We start from the raw sequence: 13068 nt of genomic DNA, 5'->3' as shown, positions 1-13068 counted from the left end.
CACCCCCTCTCCTGGAAGCCAGCGTGCCTTTGTTCCTGCCGCCGGACTGCCCCTCTGTCTCCACTCACGCGATAAGGCCTGGCATAGAGGCAGTAGAAGGCAGAGCCTCCAAAGGAGGCAAAGAGAACTGCCTGTGGACCTTGGCTGCCATTCAGGGCCCTCATTCTCTGGGAAAAGTTCTCCAGAAGTGGGGAGCACGGAGAGGGATCTGCGGATGCAGCCAAGCCTGCACAGGTTGGGAGGCCCAGGGCCAGATGGTGGGTCTGTAGCCATGTGGTGCTGAGAAATGTATTTGTTTCCCAAGCTCCCTGTCATGGCCCCTTGGATCTCAGGCCTAGAATTTCCTCTGCCTCTTGGGGATCCCTGCCAGCCCACCCCCTCACCGTGGGAGTCATCCAAGCACCAGAGAGGGGTGTGCATATGCCGTGGGCACTTCACCCACAGCGTGGGGCTGAGAGCTCTGGCAGCCAAGGCTGCCTGCTCCCCTCCGAAGCACAGCCACCTGCCTCTTCTTCTTTGGCCCTTTCTGGCAACCTCTACCTGCCCTTGGTGCGGCCGGTTTTCCACAGAGGGGACAGATTGACCAAGGCCAGTCTTTACGTCACCCCACTCAGCTCTGTTGGAGGAATCCCAGCTCTGCTCTGAGCCCACCAGAGTATGCCCAGTCTCTGGCTTCTGGCCTTTGAACAGAAGACTCAGTTGTTGGAAGGGGCCATGGCAGGGGGACCTAGAGGGACTTCTGCTTGAGGGAAGCATTCCTGGGACATGGATTGAGGGCAGTATACTGACTGGAGGGACAGGTGGCCCTGGGGCCGGCTCTCCTTAGATCATTAGAGCCCGGTTCTGTTGGAGCCCTCGGGAAACTGTGTGAAACCATTGCCATTTTATTCCAGGAAGTCCCCTTCTCGCAAGGTGGGTCAGAGCTGTAGGGATTCTCCAGCCTGGGAGCGAGGTCTGTTGGTGGCTCTGACCATACGGGCAATCGGGTGTGTCCTGGGTCTGTGGGAAGAGGCTTCCTGTCTTTATCCCGTCTCATGAGGCCTTGGACTCCTTGCAAAGCTAAAGAAAGCTTTGGACCTGATAAAATGCCTGTCTTTTCCCATTGGGATACCTGGTGCTGTGGCTTCTCAGTGGGTCCTTTAGGCTGCCCATCCAAAGCACTCCCCCACCCTCCTGGCACTCCCGAGGGTGCCTGGTGGTGGAAGGCTTGAACCCCCACTCTGGCCCTTACTGTCCTTGTGAAGCCTGGGAACACCGTCCTCTCGGCCCAGGCAACCTCCCCTGCGAGGTGTGCTGGGGAGGACAGGATGGTGCAGTGATGAACCAGAGCCCAGCACATAGTCCGCGCTCAGTGGCTGTCAGAGAACCTGCTGGTTAATACGGGATCTGTGTGCGTGCATGCACGGACACATAACCCATGTCATCTGTGAGCCTTGCCAATGGCCCCAGCTCGGAATTGGGTTTAGGTAGGTTTCTAAAAATGAGGTTGGGGGCGCCTGGGTGGCTCAGTTGGTTGAGCGACTGCCTTCGGCTCAGGTCATGATCCTGGAGTCCCGGGATCGAGTCTCGCATCGGGCTCCCTGCTCAGCGGGGAGTCTGCTTCTCCCTCTGACCCTCCCTCCTCTCATGTGCTCTCTCTCTCTCTCTCAAATAAATAAATAAAATCTTTAAAAAGAAAATAAAAATGAGGTTGGGCCACCAGGATGGGAGTGGAAGGTGGGCATTTGTATGTTATCCCCCATGTTTTGGGGAAGACAGCTAGGACGTGTCTGACTTTTGAGAGGCTCCAAAGCCATCTTGCTGGCAGTGCCCTCTGCAGCTGGCACCCAGGGCCTTGGGCCAGGCAGGGGGCTTGGGCCCAGGGTGTGCGCTAGTGCTGTGGGGCGGCTGGGGATCCCAGTCCTGTCTTTGTCTGGGCTCTAGGTTTGAGCTGTTGAGTGAAGGTCCTCTGCATGCTCTGGAACTGAACTGCCTGTATCTAAGTACCTCCCGCTTGAATGCTTCTCCCACAGAGCAGCACCAGTTCTCATCTGGGGAGAGACGGCATGGACACTGTTCCCATCTGGGCTACAAGCTGCTGTCTAGTTTGCATGGGGGAGCAGGTGGGAGGGCATGCGTGCAGATTGCATGTTTGCGTTGTATCTGATGACTCTTTCCTTCACGTAGGGTCCCGGGTGTCCCAGTTTAGCTTTCTAGGGCCAAAAGGGAGAGGCTGTGGAGGCCAAGGGCTGGCCCAGACACGGGTGCTGTATGAGCACATGCTTTGCGTTTACCCCGCAGGCCATGTCAATGGTGTATTCTTTCTTTACCCCGTCCCGTCTTTCCTGACTCGTGTCCTAATTACCTACAAGTCTAGGAACGACAGACTCTGAGCCAGCCACTTGTCATCTCACCTTTAGTGCCTGGTCCACTGCTCTGGGCTCTGTGGTTTTGTCGGCAGGGAGAACTTGCATGTGTTTGATACTGGAGCTCCAAGCAGAAACCCTACGTCTTTGCCCCGCGTATTTGCCAGCCCTGGCCTGAGGCCAGTGGGACCAGGCCCTTTTGGGGGTACTGACTGGGGCCGTAGAAGAGAAAAGGCCACAGTGCCATCCAGGTGGAGCGTTCACCCTGACCAAGATGTCTCTGTTCTGAGCCTCCCCTCCCGGGGGTTCTGGGCCACTGACATGGTGCAGTTGACCTTGGCGTCCCCTGGAGCCAGGCACCTAGGCAGCCGGGACCTGTGTACCAGCCAAGGCTGTGCACTCCTGGGCTGCGCATACACCGCTCTCTCCCCCCAGGAACCAGGGCCGGCCAAGATGGCTGTCACCAGCAGCAGCAGCATTCCCAGTGCTGAGAAGGTCCCCACCACCAAGTCTACACTCTGGCAGGAAGAAATGAGGGCCAAGGACCAGCCTGATGGGAGCAGCCTCAGTCCAGCTCAGAGTCCCAGCCAGAGCCAGCCTCCGGCTGCCAGCACCCTGAGGGAACCTGGGCTGGAGAGCAAAGATGGTAAGTGGGAGCCGGACTGGCTTGCGTGCCCCCCTTTCTGGTGGCCGGCCTCACAGTGCTGGAATAGGCCTCCATCCCAACGCAGCTGGCCCTGAGTGAGACTCAGGGATGCTGAGCCCCAGGCCTCAGGCTTCTGTGTCCATCAGCCCTTGGCAGGGCCTGGCCTGAGTTGGGCTGGGATTCCTGGGCTCTGGCCTTGACCTTGCCCTTCTGGCTCTTAAGTTCCTTCTGTAAAGGACGAAGAGAGCACCTCCTCTGTCAGCCCTGGTGGGTGTTGTGAGACTCAAAATGCCCCGGAATGAGATCTGTGTACCAGGAGGCCTCCAGTTCCTGCCACCGTGGCTGCACTGTGTTCACGGCCTGGCTAGCCTGGGACGCCCAGCGCGTCCTGAGAGCAGCAGTGGTTAGGGCGCCCTCGGTCTCCTCGCTGTCCCATCCTGTCCAGCCCCGGCGGGGCTCCGGAGGCTTTGCCCCACTCTGCTCTCTGCTCTCTCCACTTAGCACTTCAGAATTGCCTGAAGCAGGGCAGCAGTCTCCACCTCCCTGCTCGGGGCCCCAGACGGCTCGGCATGACATAAGCTGGCTTTTCCCACTTGCATTTTGTCCAGCTCACTAAAGACGAGGGGACAGTTGGGACTGACCCAGTTCATTCAGGCCAAAATGCATTTTGCAGCAGCTGAGGGTTAAGCCGCCTCAGTCCTTCGTGGGTAGGCCCCACGCACCCGTCCCGTTCCCGCAGAAGTCCTCTGCCTCTTCCCTCCCCAAATGCACTAACAGGCTGACCGGCCAGTTAACCCTTGATTTCCTCCTTGACGTTTGGTAAGAAGCGGTGGTCGGTGGGACATCTCTCCTGGGCGGGGGATCCTGTTCTCCCAAACTGGCCCCCAGACTGGAAGCTCAGGGACCTCCTGACAGTGTAGCAGATGCACCAGCTTAGAGAGAGATGGATGAGGTGCGTGTGTGGGAAGGACATTTCATTGCTGTCCCGTGATTCTGCCCTTGGGTGAGCCCTGTATGGATGGCTTCAGAGATGGGAGGTAGAGAGATGGCCCCTCTCTCTGTGGATCTGTGTGGGCTCTTTAAAAGGTCCCCAGGAGCCAAAGATGGCAACAGGCTAAGTGCGTCTCCTGCCTCTCGCCTCTCTCTTCCAGAGGAGGGCACCATGAGCAGCGACCGCATGGACTGTGGCCGCAAAGTCCGGGTAGAGAGCGGCTACTTCTCCCTGGAGAAGACCAAGCAGGACTTGAAGGCCGAGGAGCAGCAGCTGCCCCCACCGCTCTCCCCTCCCAGCCCCAGCACCCCCAGCAACAGGTATAGTGGCCCCGGACCGCCCTCCCAGGAGCTTGGTCATCCCCTTCCTTCCCCAGGTTCTCGAACCCCCAGCCGAATGGTCTGCAGCAGCTCCCTTGGCTCCCTGGACATGGCCAGCCGGCCCCCCGCCCGCATGGACTCCGGCAGCGCTGGGGGGCGGGGAGCAGAGAGACCGGGGCGCACCTTTGCCTTTAAAGCCAGCAGGCAGTATGCCGCCCTGGCCGACATCCCTAAGGCCGTCAGGATCAGCCACCGAGAAGCCTTCCAGGTGGAGAGAAGGCGGCTGGAGCGTAGGACTCGGGCCCGGAGCCCTGGCAGGGAAGAGGTGGCCCGTCTGTTTGGCAACGAGAGGAGGTAAGGAGGGGGTTACAGGGCCACACGTGCCACGGACACACTCCCCCGCCTTTACAAAGTCTCTCGTGTACACTCCTATTCTCCCTTACACATACACACTCACACTCTGTGTTCTTGTACTTTTTACACCCTTACAGTGCTTTTTACACTCTTCCCAGAAACACGCACACTTTGACATACACATTTCCACATTCCCTAAGCCTTCCTCGGGGGAGCACACTTGTCCTCCCTTCCTGTTCAGAGCATGTGCAGAAGCTTTCCCTTTTGACCCTGGACTCTGGTCATGCAACTCGCAGCCCCTGGTAGCCAGAAACGTAGCATCTTGGGACTCTCAGACACCTAGGCCAGAGGCCAGCTGCTTCCTGTGAGTGCCTCCTGGCACTGAGACCTTAAGGGCCCCCGGGCATGTTCTCAGCCACCTGGGCCTTGTGTAGCTGGATCTTTTCCTCCTGGCCCACCTCTGTCCTCTGAGAGGACCATGGGGGCAGGAAGAGCCTGGAGAAGCGGATGGTGGCAGAAGCTCCCCTTGCCCTTCCAGTCTTAGGCATGGGTGAAGGGCATGGAAGGCGGTGGGGTGGGCAGCACAGGGAAGCCGGGCAGCCTGTGACGCTCCTGGGCGCCCTGAAGCATCACTGCATCCAGGCTTGGCTGGAATGTGAGCTGGGGAGGCTGACAGAACCACAGCTTCCTGGAGAGACACAGGGTTCAGAGAGGAAACCTAGAGCAGGGAGTGGGACAGAGGCGTAGGACCCATCTGCGGCCTGAAGAGAGGAGGGCTCTGTCCTCCCTTCTGGTTCCACTGGCCCTGTGCTTCCCGGAGAGCCGGGGACAGAGCTGGTTCCCATCTCTGAGGCCCTGGCCTGGACCAGAGCACTCGAGTGCCCCCTTCTTCTAGGAGCTTCCATCCAAGTCTGTAAGTGGAGCCTTTGCCCCGACAACAGGGTTCTCACCCAGGTCCAGGGGTGAACTGCCTAAGGTCCATGAATTCCTCTAAATGATTCGAGAGTCCGTGTGTACGTTTTTCTGAAAAAAGAAAAACCATAGTTTTCATTAGATTCCCAAAGAAATTCACTTTTTGGAAAAAAAGATTCAGACCTAAATTCCAAAAGCATTCCCAGAGTGTCCTCTCCACCCTGCCGAAGCCTAAGTAAAGCTCAGAGTTGGGGCATTGTGTGGGGACGGGGCAGGGGGGAGACAGGCTTCCCCTTTCGAGGGGCCACCTGCGAGCAGGATGCCTTTCCTTAATACACACCTGCTCTCCTAAAGCCCCAGGTGGAAAGGACCTGTGCACTTGGGGTCCACCTCCAGAATAAGGAGGAACTGCCCAGAGCTGTTGATCTTAAGAAGAGAACAGATATGCCCGATTTCTAGGCAGAGGGAGAGCGAAGCTGACCTCTAGTGCCTGGGAGGTGACCTCCAAGCACTTCGCTCTCTTCTTGTTTGGTCAGTAACCCCGAAAGCTCCTGTGTCACATCCCAGTGTGTGGATGCGGAGATGGGGCCTCAGAAGCGGGGAGACTCCTCGAGGCAACAGCCTGGTGCAGCAGAGCCAAGACGCACCTCCCCGCTGGGCCTTTTACTGGGAAGACCCCACTCCCACGATGTGACCCAGGAGGGGGCCAAGGCTGTCCTTTAAGCAACTAAGTAAAAAGATGAGTGGAGGGGCTTGCCAGAGACTTAGGAGGCCTGTGGGCCAGGGCAGGGGAGGCTTCACACTGGCTGGCGGGCAGGCGATGGGTCCTGGAGGCTCCTGGGTGGGCAGCTAGGCCCTGGTGTAGCGGCAGACCAAAGAATTAACATTCAGCGCACCTGCTTGGCTTCAAACTTGTTCTTGTCTGGTCGCCTGGGGTAGATGGCATCTCCGGGGCTTTACTTTCTGCATGTTCCTCACCGCCACAGAGATGGGTTTTCACTGGGTCCTGGCACCCCTGGAGCCCACCAGCTCTGCATCCTAAACATTGTAATGTCACTTTAAACCCTAATGACATCTGACTGGCTGCTGTCACTTTGCGAGGCCTGCGCCCTGCTCCCAAGTAGCCCTCCCTGTGCGTGATTGGAGTCCCGGATCCTGGTCGAATAGAGCAGAGGCCCGTATTGGCAGGACGTCTGCCACGGCTATCCGGAGTGGCAGCCGAGCCAGGCCTGCCCAGGAGCCAGGCGGGGGGGACAGTGGGGGCCGGTCTCCTGACAAGGAAGCCTTTATGGGCCAATCCGCTCCGCTCTTGACATTTGCTCCAGAGCTTTTAGGATGTTTCTTGGGTGCTGAGTCACTGCTGAGCCAGCCTGGGGAGGCCATGGCCCTTGTTGAGTTCCTGGTGACTGACACCACGACCGGCTCTTGTGCGGTCCTCGCAGCCCCTCGGCTGGGAACCTGGGGAGATGAGGGGCAGCAGTGCAGGTGCCTCCTTTCTGTGCCGTCCACCAGCCCAGGGAGCCATTTGTGGCCACACCCGCAGTACCTCAAGGGAGCCAGCATACAGACTGCTCACCTCACTTTGCAAACTAAGTGGGCTGACTGGCCCAATTTGCTTTCCTCATTGGACTCCTCTCTTGGCAGCCCTGGCAGGCCTGCAGCATGCTAGTCGCATGGGACTCGGTGGAGCGCTGTTCCACAAGGCCTTCCTGCGGCTTTCTAGGCCCCAGGGTCAGTTGGAGGGGCTCTCATTCTGCAAGTGATGGTGCCTCGGTCTGTACGTGGGCCTAGAACCGTCCCCAAATCCTCTGGGATGGTGGGGCACACGGCGTCATCCGCCTGAGCAGGCTGAGCGCTGACGAGAGCTTCCTGTGGTTCCCTGAGCTTCCCGCGCTTACCACGCACACCCTCTGCTGCAGCTGCGCTCCCTCAGCCTAACCACGGGTTGGCCTGGGAACAAGCTCTGTTCCTGGAGAAGATTCTGCAGAAGCTTAGGGCCCCAGAGCTCCTGTTTTGTGTGTAAGCACAGAGATGAGCAGGGGGCCCAGCAGCCCTAAGACTTCTACCCTTGGTCTTCGGCCTTCTTTGATGAAGAAACCCTAAGATCCATTTTTACTAGTAACCTTTCCTGAGTAAAAGCTAGTCTCTTGGCAGGGTCTCAGGATTTGAGCCCATTTCCTCTTTTTCCTTATAGAGTTAGATATCAGTCTTCAGTTAGATTCTAATCTTTTGGGCTCAGAGGCCCTTTACTTGCTTCCCGTTGACTCTGAATGCAAGTAAAACCCTTCCTGTGAGGTGACCTTTGGGGCTCTTGCCTGGGTGTCCCTGGGAGGACAGGCCTCTGGTTTGGTGACATGTTAATGTTGTAAAAACAAAAAACAAAAAAAATTCAACTGAGTAAATTCTGAACATCTTATTGGCTTTATTCAACAATTCATGAATCAGGCAGCATCCCATCTATCAAATAGAAAGGAGCCCTGAAGACCTGTACAAAAATAAAGGACTTTTATAGGCAGGAGGGGGCAGAACAAGGAAGTTAACAGTAGCAAAGAGAGCATTGTTTCAGTCAAGGTCACCTTCCTTTGAGGGACTGCAGAGGGCTGTCAGGTAGATTACCCCACTGGTACTGACTAGGTAATTCCGAATTGACTAGTTTAAGATTCCACTCCTGGGAGAGGTTGAAACTCTAAGTAAGTTAGGTATTAACCACCATTTGGTGACCTGGGCTTAGCACAGTTGACTCTATTCTGAGCTTGTTGTCTTTTTTTTTTTTTTTTTTTTTAAGCAATTCCCTCCAACCACCCCCCCCACTTTCTTTAAAGTTTATTTATTTACCTATTTACTCAAGTAATCTCCACCCCGAGAGATTAATGTGGATCTCAAACTCATGACCCTGAGATCAGGAGTGGCACGTTCCTCTGACTGAGCCAGGCATGCACCCCACAATTGCCCCCCTTTTGTTCAGATTTTCAGCTTAACTGAGTGGTGTGATCAAAATTTAAGACCTTAGCACCACTCCCAGCTACTGCTCAAATTCTTGCAGTTTTTTGCTCTGTGGTATTCACAGGTCATGATGGTTTTTTTGTGGATTCTCTGTGGTACTCACAGGTCACAACTTCAGGTTCACATTTGTTTTAAGTCAGTTATTCTCTTCATTCCTTTCTGATGTTCCAGTCTTAAGGAGATCATTTGCTTTGTGGTTAGCAGCTGCAAACATGCGTTTAAGAGAATATAGTATATGAAGGAGACTACTATGGTTATCTTAAGCAGGATAATTCCCAATGTCTGGAGTGCATTTTGGATCCATGGTCTGCAAGACCCAAATCAGTCAAAATCACATAACTCAAGAGAAAGACCTCCACTGAAGGAGTCACTTTTTTTTTTTTTTTTTAAGTGAAGTGGCTTTTTCAGTGATTTTTATGTAGCTGAGTTTCAACTTTCCCAGAAGTATTAATCTAGGTGCGGTAAGTGGCCCTGACCACAGCACAGACATTTCCCTGTTTAGCTGCAGGATAATCAGGGGATAGCCTATTTGAAGAACAGCTTTGGCCTGGCAGAGATGGGAACTGCTGGTGAGATCTTTTTATAATTGGGGCAGATCTGATTTAGGTAATCACAAGAACAATGGGAATACAAATGTAAATGTACTACAATCTGCTTAGGAATTTGTGTCCAATTGGGCAGGTACAGTTGTAATCATAGAAAGATGGAAACAAGGCACTGGATGTTCTGGCTGTAAAAGTCAGATTGTGTAAGTGACTCCTAAGGTCAGGGGTCCGTTGCAAATAGAAGAGAAATTAGTCACAGGGAGGACCAGGGGATCTCTAGTATCATGGACAGGTAAAGAGCTCTTTTTATGATAAATCCAGCAATCTGAAAGATTGTCCAGCCCCCTGTCTTCCCTTAGTAATGGCCTGAGAGATATGGATGACAGCTTTCTTTCCAGACCAGTGCCAGAGTAAAGGAAAGAGGAGATAAAAGAATTTCATTTCATGTTTAAAGAATGAAGTCTTGATCCAGCATCTTGGGTGGAAGCTGTCCACTTCGTTGTCAGCTCCTTCCTAATCAATTTGATTTTGAGGTCTCCAGCTGCTGTGTAGTTCCTAGAGTCTGAAGGGGCCCTTTTCAGTTGGGAGATGCAGACCCAAGGTTCAACTCCCTGAAGTTTGGTTCCCATCTGGGGGGTGAGGAGGACCTGGAATAGCCTTTCAGGGCAGTCTTTATTCTTAGTGATTCCAAATCAGAAGGATGGCAGAAAATAGGAAATATTAGTTTGGAGAGTCATAGCCAGATTTTTTTTTTAAGATTTTATTTATTTATTTGACACACAGAGAGAGAGAGAGAGCACAAGCAGGGGGAGCAGCAGAGGGAGAAGGAGAAGCAGGCTCTGCGCCGAGCAAGGAGCCCGATGCGGGACTCGATCCCAGGACCCTGAGATCATGAACTGATCCGAAGGCAGACGCTTAACCAACTGAGCCACCCAGGCATCCCAGTCATAGCCAGATATTTGTAAAAACTAGAATTCAGGAGCCAGTCCAGGTTATTGATATACAGGTATGGAGCAAAACCTCAAAGATACTTACAGCCTAGAATCTGATATCTACAAAGATGCAAACACAGTTTTTCTCTCTACAGTTATTCCCATCTTTCTAAAGATAGTCACAGAAAAATTACTTTGTTTGCATTAAATTTAGCCTGATTTTACAAGTGCAGCAAGAATAGTGATTGACCATATAAGCCCTTTTTAAGACTGCTTTGCTGGAACTTTGCATAAGGAATCTCAGATTGAATTCTTCTCTGAGGCCAGCAAGCCAACCCAAGGACTCACCATTAGATTTTACCTGCAGTACCTATAGTTTGGGTGAATTTCTCTCTTCTCAGAGTTTCCCCCAAACATTCTGAGGTTCATAGGCCTGCCGGGAAGTGACCTTCCATACTCACCTGGAAGGCTGCCAGGAACCCTATAAGCAAGGTACCAGCCCAATTTTTCTAAGCAGTTCCTTAAAGCTATTTGGTCATATCTGAGTCTATGCATATCTCTAAAATAGGACATTCCAGTCAAAGCCTTGGTAATATAGCCCGTGTTTCCAGTTGTGCCCTGTTACAAGGGGAACAGGTTTTTATTGAACTTATACAAATAACCACGTATATTGCCATGAAAAGAATACTCAAGAGTTTACAAATTCTGGAGGGATCAGGTAAGGAGAAAAAGGAAATGTTTCATCTTTGTTTTTACAAAGGTATGCCCTACCAAATTGCTGTAGGTCATAGATCACTTAAGTGAAAATGTTTCCCTAAATCTACAGAACAAAACACTAAGGAACTAGCAGTGTTTTACACAAAAGGTTATGTAAAATTATAATTATCCTCCGTTCATTCGGTCCTCTGTAATTAATACCTGTTCTGCTTGAATCCAATTTTTCCATTAGTTCTAGAAATTCTTCCCCAGTTTAGTTTTAGGGTCTTGAAGTTATTAGAAATCTTTACTTGTTGGTGCACCCAGGTGGCTCAGTCGGTTGAGCGTCCGACTCTTGATTTTCAGCTCAGGTCATGACCTCAGGGTGGTGAGATCAAGCCCCATATCGGGCTCCATGCTGGGCGTGGAGCCTGCTTAAGATTCTCTCTCTCCCTCTGCCTCTCCCTTCTTCTCTCTCTCCCTCTCTAAAAAAAAGAAAAGAAAAAGAAAGGAGGGGGAAGAAATCTTTACTTGTCAAAGTCCTTTCCACGAACAGTTCTGTAAAAGCATCAGAGTAAAACAAGACTTAAAAATGCCCATAGTTAAAGATCAGATGAGAGTACACTGTAATGGAAATAACAAGAAATTTGGTTATTTTTGTGATATTCAACATTTAAGGTAACAGCTGTAATTATGACTGATAATATTTACATCAGGACATATCAGAACCTGAAAAGGTTTAGTATTACTTATTTGATAATGCTGCCCCTGTAATGTAACAAATAAGCCTAATTAGTGAACATCTCTTTTTTTATAAGAAGAGAGAACAAATCTTTTAGGATTTTCAGGGATCCTCTGAAAAATCCCAAAGTTACCTCTAGGTCAAGAAGAGTTCATTTAGAATTACATTTTGGGGAAGCTTGTCAAAATATCAGAAGGTTTTAAGACACTTGATCACATAGGATCTTGGATCACTGTGAGACAATACTCAGTTTATCATTTGGCCAACATGACAATTACAGACTTTATAGGCATATACGGAAAGTTACATAACTGTAAAAAACAAACAAAAAAACCTTTAATAAAGGAGACTCGGTTTTCTTCAGTAATCAAAGACCTGATAAAGACAACATGAAACACAGGAAATTATTTTGATAAGACACATCTTTTTTTCTCAACAGATTACTTAAAAAGTAAAGGAAAACCCGTTCAGTCTCTTATCAATAGCAGACCAAGAAAATTTTGTCCTTTAAACAGAGAAAACCAAATAATAATACTGTACCACTTTACTTTTGATATTAAAATTCATCTTTTTTTTTTTTTTACACTCAAGTTCGTTTTAATATTAGCCCAAGGGGCGCCTGGGTGGCTCAGTTGTTAAGTGTCTGCCTTCCGCTCAGGTCATGATCCCAGGGTCCTGGGATCGAGCCCCGCATCGGGCTCCCTGCTCATTGGGAACCCTGCTTCTCCCTCTCTGCTTGCTGCTCCCCCTGCCTGTGCTCTCTCACTCTCTGTGTCAAATAAATAAAATCTTTAAAAAAAAAAAAAGCCCAAGATTCCTTTTTCACAAACCTTCTCCAATTTTCTTTTTTACATTCGATTTTGTCCTGATTTTTTTCTCTTCTCCATTCAGCAATAACTAGTCTCATGTTAGGGCAAAATTACTTTCTTTTCCCTCAACAAAAAGGGATCTCCATTCCTCGTATCTTCTCTTACCAAAAACATACATCCTACATATGTTAGAATTTCTAACCCTTAAAAACTTTAATTTCTCATGAAAATAAAGTAGTAAACAATTAGCATTCTGCAGCTTAGCAAATTTATGAATACATCTTGTATCTTCTGGAAACGTGCTTTCTCATAATAGATTTTTCAGTGTAGCACAAAACATGTTTACTAATAGACCCAAGTATCTTTAGTTTCTTTATATAATGAAAAGCAAAAAAGTAGGTGAACTTATGTTCAGTAATTAATGTTTCAGTATTTTATTTAGAAATGATCTAGATAGTCAATGACTTCATCATTTAATTTAATTTAGTAAAACTCTTAAGATATTTTTACCAAAAAGATTTGGGGAAACCATTTAAGTAGACTTACCAAAAATATAATTATTGCTGAAAAGTTCACCTAAAAATGTGTATCTCATTTACACATACCTAATTCATAGATCAGCTGTTTCGACTACCCATGAAAGCTTTGTGAAACATTTGGACAATGTCAGCCATCATCCTACATTATTTTTCTTGTTGACAAAGTTTATAACACAGACACCATGAGCTTATTTGACTGGTAAACCCAGATAGAATAAAAGTTGTAGGTATGTA

At 50.5% G+C, this 13068-nt stretch overlaps 1 protein-coding gene across 10 annotated transcripts in view; it reads left to right on the top strand.

Annotated features, from left to right (window-relative positions):
* The window catches only part of LOC113939664 (myosin phosphatase Rho interacting protein), a 147194-nt gene that overhangs the window by 89996 nt on the left and 44130 nt on the right, over positions 1–13068 (top strand). For 6 of the 10 annotated variants that reach the window (XM_027626098.2, XM_027626099.2, XM_027626096.2 and 3 more), the window contains 3 exons: positions 2781–2991; positions 4143–4302; positions 4504–4656. In XM_027626098.2, coding sequence (XP_027481899.1) covers positions 2781–2991; positions 4143–4302; positions 4504–4656 — 524 coding nt within the window. Of the gene's footprint in view, positions 1–2780; positions 2992–4142; positions 4657–13068 lie in introns of all 10 variants that reach the window. The other 4 variants (XM_027626100.2, XM_027626103.2, XM_027626104.2 and 1 more) reach the window with 2 other exon arrangements.

This window comes from Zalophus californianus, chromosome 16, assembly GCF_009762305.2.
Source record: "Zalophus californianus isolate mZalCal1 chromosome 16, mZalCal1.pri.v2, whole genome shotgun sequence".
In the NCBI taxonomy this organism is placed as follows: Eukaryota; Metazoa; Chordata; class Mammalia; order Carnivora; family Otariidae; genus Zalophus; species Zalophus californianus.
This window is presented reverse-complemented; position numbering and strand designations above follow the sequence as displayed.